Genomic DNA, 6,323 nt, shown 5'->3' with positions numbered 1-6,323 from the left:
TTATTTTATTGTTATTAATATATTTGAGATTTAAACAACAAATTGTGATTATTTTCATTATGTGTCATTTTTTGTCAACTTTCGTCTCGCATACAAAATAAACAAGAATCAACTGCACTTATACATCAATAGATGATTGTTTTAGTAAAACCATTTTACTATATCTATTTTCCAATTTCTACTTTTTAAATTTTTATTTTAATTTCACCATCGTGTCGTGATTTTACATAACTAGAAGAAAATATAATTACATAGCCCAGTAAAAACAGTCAGGTTGACATCTAATAGTGGTCACAGAAACTATAAATCTACGGAGAGCCAGACGACACCACCCTATTAACACTTGACATATTGGACACGTGCATACATAACACACATTTTCATGTTCATCTGTATGTAATCGTCAATATGTTATTCCTTTGCCAGATACATGTACATGATTTACTCGCAAGGTTAAGCGGGATACATGTATCCTTCATATATCAATTTAGCACATCTATCTATCAGTACAGGTATATAACGAAAAAATTAAAGTACGTTGACATTTATTGCATAAATCGGTCAGCCTGATTATATGGGTAAGCATTTTTACATTTAATATTTAATCCGTCAAGCTGTTATTGAGAGTTTAAAATATTTTTAAAAGCTTAAAATACCATAAAATGTTTCCATATGAACTTTTCGTGTTGTTATTGAACAGTTAAAATATAAAAAAAAAAATTTGGATGTATGTTTTTGTTTATGAGAGATAGCATAGCAAGGGAATCGGAGAGCCATGTTATGCCGAAAATCTCAAGTTTCTTAAAAGAACTATATATACGTGACTTTTAGCGACAAAATCATAGTTTTACTTTGTCCATGTATATTTTCTTTATCAGTAATGATTTACAACCATATATTTATAAGAATACAGAACATGAAAGTGCTGTTATTTACGAGAGTCAGACACATATAATATATGTTTATCATGCCGGTATACTTTAAAACGAATTTAATTAATTTTTCGATTCAATATGCTCTAAAAGCTTTAAAACGTATGAGCAATCATCGTCTTCTGAATAGAAGAGGAATAGCGAATATTAGTAAAAATTAAAATTAAAAAAAATTAGGTACATTAAATGATTTGTATTATTTAATTTCACAAAGACATAATTGATATAGGAGAGAAATGATTTTAAAATACGAAATAAAAATATGTTCCAAGAAAGTTAATTGAAGCAGAATATATATCATTAGGAAATAACAATTAATGTTGAACGAGATTTTGCCGTTTTTAGAGGGAAAACCCAGAGATATCTGTACCTCTGACCGTTGGAAAATGAACTTAAATTATGTGATAACAACAGTGTCGATATCGTCATCAAAGATAAATTTAAATGTTGAAAGAGTGATTGATTACTGTTTAATCTTATCACATCTGCTTTATTCTTCGGTGTATACACAAACTTTTATTAATCCCCGTGGTAAAATTGGCATTAAAAACAACACGTATTTTCAAAATGTACTGCAATACTTAATTATGCGTTTGTGTTATTTTTTTGGAACAAGGACGTTCAAAGAGTGATAATTTTGGACTTAAAAACATGTTTGTTAAAATTGAATAATATAAAACAATAAAAAAAAGTTCGAGAAGCTATTTACTTGTTTATTTGAACTTTGTACCATTTGCATACGTCACGATTGTGACGTATTAAACATGGTTGTGTATTTAGTCATTGCGCACTCGTGTAAAAAATCATAAAATAAAAGCTTTCATATAGTCGTGATTGTGATCAAATTAACAGTAGTGTTCTTCAGTTATATAGTTGTTAGTTTCGATATTTTAATGTAATTTGTACTAAAAGACACGGCAATATTTGCAGTTTATAACTTATTGATTTGGAATTTTGCCATTTAACAAACAACATCCAAGGTCAAGATTCCATATAAGGAAGAACTCCGCCTTACTACTTTTTGATTGGTTGAGTAAATGTGATAATACTTGAATCAGACTATTGATCCCTTCATTCATAAAACTGCGAAGGAATACGTAACTGATATATTCTGAGGATTTATTCCAACATTTTAAAATACAATACATTATACAGTGATTTTATTTGATTTAGATATATTGGAAAATATTTACAATTTTGGTGTTACTCCGATGGCTACAGTGGACTTAGATTTGACAGGTCAACAAGAATTTTTTGATGATCAGATCGTACCAGACCAAGACGACTGTTTCTTACCGCCAAGCGATATAGTCCCACCACCTCAATTTAATGTAAGTTAATGTCTTTTATTTATTTGTGAATTTAATTATTTATTTATTTTATTTTTTTTATTTTTTTAATCACACATATTCAACAATCAGTTGTACATATGTTAATTGCTAGACTTTAGTTGTGAATAAGCAACGCAGAAGGGAAATATAGATTTATACTATGCTTACAGTGAACAGGCTAGTGACATGAATATGTGTTAACATTTAGCGACATTTTCGACTTAAGTTGGTAACTTTAAGTCGCAATTTCCTCTTATGATAACCGATATATACAGTACATGTGACAGGTCACACGGTCCCCATTACACTGTAAATTTTTATCATTAATAAACCGTAAAGATAAAATACCTTTCGTGAAATAAATTGCTTTAAGCAGTCATATGATAACGATATGGAATACACATATTTGAAATACCAAGCAACGCTTGGTTAACCAAGAAAAGGATCAATACTAGTTATTCTGAAATAATACCTCGTATAATATGTTAGTGTCATATTACTGTTTACAGCTTATTAACAAATTTCTATATTTTACACATGACGAATTACGCACCGAAATAATTTCCATTGACAATTTATTGTGACCTTACCATTCATAACTTGTTTTTACACTAGATTCATTCATAAAATCGTCGCGGTAGTCTGCGCGTAGGCGTACAAATATGTATTGATTAACTTCCACCGAGAAACGAGTTTCATCAGATTTTATCTCGTAAGATAGCTCAAATCTATAATCTCACATTGGAAAAACCGTCTTTTAAACCATTACAAAATGTTTATTGCCTGAACAATATCACGTGGATTTTATTTCTTATTGATTTTTAACGTATACCTGCGTACATGAATAAATAAACCATAGATTTTTAAACCAATGAATAAAGTATCAATATCTTTTCTGTAATAGTATTTTTAAATCCTTTTAGGCAAAAGATCTGGATAACTTTTTTGCATCCTTAGACGGATATTCAGACAAGAAGCCTCGCCGGGAGAGCTCGTCACTTGTGGACGAGTTCTTTCAGGATGACAAGAATGCTCCTGAACTGCTCACCGCAAAACAACGCATGAACATGCTGTATGCAAACAGAGATATGTCTTACATGAAGACAAGTATTCTTCAAGGGAAATCTCATGAGAGACGAGAAAGTTCTTCGTTAATCGACGACTACTTCGGCCAATCACCACTGAAAAAGACCAAATTAAACAACGCACACGACGGTACTCTAGGTAGTAAACCAGAAGGTAGTTATTTTGACATGACTGCGACAGTGATGGGAGGAAACGGAATAATGTCTCAGTTTCCGACTCTCTCTCGACATTGTTTACAGGACCAATCTAAGAAAACAGTTGATTCTCTATGGGAGGATATAAGAGACAGTATTGACATTGAAAATTATTCCGAATCTGACAGCGGCAGCGAGTGTGATTTACAACGGGTTAAAATTGAACAGCCAGACCCATCGTACAAATCTTCATGCCAGTTTGAAAACGCAAGAAGTTCAAGTTATGAAAATTTGACTATTAAGCCAGAACCGATAACGTCAAGTTGTGTAATAGACAGGTCAATGAATAGCCCTGTAAATTCTAGACCAAACAGTCTTCAAGTTTCTCGTCAGCAAAACGTTGTGATGACTTCGCCCGTATCAGGCGTTCAGTATGTTCCACAAGCCAGCTTAAATAAAAGTTTGACAACAGCTAAATCCTATACTCCAACTCAGACCCCACCACACTGTGTTCCAGTGTTTCTACCGCCAACTCCTCCAAACTCGCAGCCAGGCAGTCCTAGTCAAGAACAGTCTCTCAGAAGAACACCACCACCGCCGTATCCAGGATTCGTTACGCCACAGTCTCGTACACCTATGACATCCATGCCATTAGCCTTTACTCCCATTCCACTCTCAATATCAACAAGAGACGAAGACAAGCCCCGTAAATATCAACAGACACACCCTGGGTGTTCTACTATCAAATACAACAGAAAAAACAACCCAGAGTTAGAGAAAAGAAGAATCCATTTCTGTGAATTCCCAGGTAAATTTTATTTACATGAAATTAAAAGTTTGAATTACATTTTATTTACTAGAGGAGAAAAAAGTGTTTTTGTCTATTTACTAGTATCGTATATCAATAAAGAAAACATCATATGACGATAGCCTAGGTGAATAACACCAGATTTTATATTTGTCTAAAAGATCAATAACATCGACACACACGGTGTTGGAAACCTGTATGTTTGTATATCAAATTAAATAGTACATTTGACAGGAAAAAACTGCCCTTAGGTTTCAATTGAACTCGAAAATTATTGCTTTTGTTTAATTATTTGTAAAAGCTTTTATATTGACTAGTAAGGTAAGTGTTATAATTTGAAATATTGTAAATAGTTTACTTCCGGTTAACAAACAAATGTTTTATTTTTTAATTATTACTTTTTTCAGGATGTAGAAAAGCTTACACGAAGAGTTCTCATTTAAAGGCCCATCAAAGAATTCATACAGGTAAATATACATTTTGGTGAATAAATGGATATATTTGTGTATGCATGCACATATCACATGACCAAATCATTTTAAAAAAATCTTTAAAAAAAGTTCATTTGCATCATTTAGAAGAAAATACTGATTATTTTGATAGTTCATATTCAGTGCCATATACACGTATAAAAGTGTTCTTTACTGTGGAGTTAATCTAAGTTGTTGACTACCTAAAACCCTACATGTACTTAACTAGAGTCTTATGGTTTGTTATTTTATGTTTTCAGGAGAGAAGCCTTATACTTGCCATTTTCCAAGCTGTCAGTGGAGATTTGCCCGGTCAGATGAGTTAACTAGACACATACGAAAACATACGGGTGCCAAACCATTCAAGTGTAAAGTCTGTGATAGATGTTTTGCCAGATCTGACCACTTGGCTCTCCATATGAAGAGACATGAACCAAAGAAGTGAACCCACCCAGGTTGGCTTTGTCGACATCTTTTTGGTGAAACTAGAGCGAATTAGTTTGCGATTAGCATCTTAACACTGCTCATACTCATTTGACAACAGACTTGTTTGAAAGCCGTCAGTTTGTCGAACTACTGCATGCTACTTTTGGTGCAAAGGTTGAGAAAGCGGAAAGGACTATCATTTTTAGTCAGACGTTTTACCGTGAAACGTCATTCCATTGGCCAGTATTTGAACAGCGAACGATTCTGGAGTGTGAACTTGATTGTTAGTTGTCCTGATAGGACGTTTAGTCAAGACATTTTAAAGACTCGTTTCAAGTTAGGGTCTATGTTAGAAAGTTGACTTGATTTAATATTTTATTTGTTGTTGATCTCATGTGATATTGTTATTGTTATTTTAAGCTGCTCTATAGTATTTCACTTTTATAAATATGTATAGTTGGGTTTTGTTTGCAAGTCTGACATTTTGTCAATTTTGACTGCCTGCACTGGTGCCAAGTTGAAATAATGAAGATCATCATATCATGTTTACTAAAGAAATCCAAATACACATTTTGACACAAACGATTTTTAATGTCAGACAATTCATGTCAATTCCATTTCATATCGCGCTTTCATATCATACGGGTCCTTTTGGACATGAGGTGATTTACATTACCAGTTCCGGTTTGAAAACGAGACTATTGTGTGAATGAGTGACCGGGTCGAATGAAAGAATGGGAAGTAAAGAAGGTTGGTTTGAGAAAAATATGGAACAGTATGGAAGTAGTTTTTTGTTGTGATCTATCTTTTTATGTAATGCTCAATCTATAAGGATAGATTTTATTTTCTATTTTTTGTACATGTTTATTATAAATGTGTTACCGTAAAGTTAAAAAGCGGAAATAAATATAATATTGTGACTATTTTTTATCTTTTTTTACTGCTTACACACAGGAACATATATACTGTTCCCAGATACACATAAAAGAAAATCAATACATTTACAAACTGATGTTACTGTCGCTATAATTTTGCGATCACATCGAATACACATTCTAGATTTTAAAAGCTTTGGCTTTCAACAGACCATGAGAAAAGAATACATCATGACAATTATCTGGGAATACTAACAATAA

General features: G+C 32.5%; 1 protein-coding gene across 1 annotated transcript; it reads left to right on the top strand.

Annotated features, from left to right (window-relative positions):
• The first annotated feature begins 245 nt into the window (after positions 1 to 245).
• On the top strand, positions 246 to 6,107 carry LOC139486727 (Krueppel-like factor 12). The gene is made up of 4 exons (XM_071271654.1): positions 246 to 2,263; positions 3,187 to 4,291; positions 4,699 to 4,758; positions 5,022 to 6,107. The coding sequence occupies exons 1-4, from the start codon at positions 2,144 to 2,146 to the stop codon at positions 5,204 to 5,206; spliced, it is 1,470 nt and encodes a 489-aa protein (XP_071127755.1). The 5' UTR covers positions 246 to 2,143; the 3' UTR covers positions 5,207 to 6,107.
• The last annotated feature ends 216 nt before the right edge of the window (positions 6,108 to 6,323 follow it).

The sequence above is a fragment of the Mytilus edulis genome, chromosome 8 (assembly GCF_963676685.1).
Source record: "Mytilus edulis chromosome 8, xbMytEdul2.2, whole genome shotgun sequence".
In the NCBI taxonomy this organism is placed as follows: domain Eukaryota; kingdom Metazoa; phylum Mollusca; class Bivalvia; order Mytilida; family Mytilidae; genus Mytilus; species Mytilus edulis.
Note: the sequence above shows the minus strand (reverse complement) of the source record. Positions and strands in the feature narration are given on the sequence as shown.

Excerpts from the sequence above, each read along its gene's own strand:
- LOC139486727 (XM_071271654.1), top strand. The coding sequence starts at position 2,144 with ATGGCTACAGTGGACTTAGATTTGACAGGTCAACAAGAATTTTTTGAT. Across the intron at positions 4,292-4,698 it reads CCATTTCTGTGAATTCCCAG|GATGTAGAAAAGCTTACACG; the intron begins GTAAATTTTATT and ends TACTTTTTTCAG. Across the intron at positions 4,759-5,021 it reads CCATCAAAGAATTCATACAG|GAGAGAAGCCTTATACTTGC; the intron begins GTAAATATACAT and ends TTATGTTTTCAG.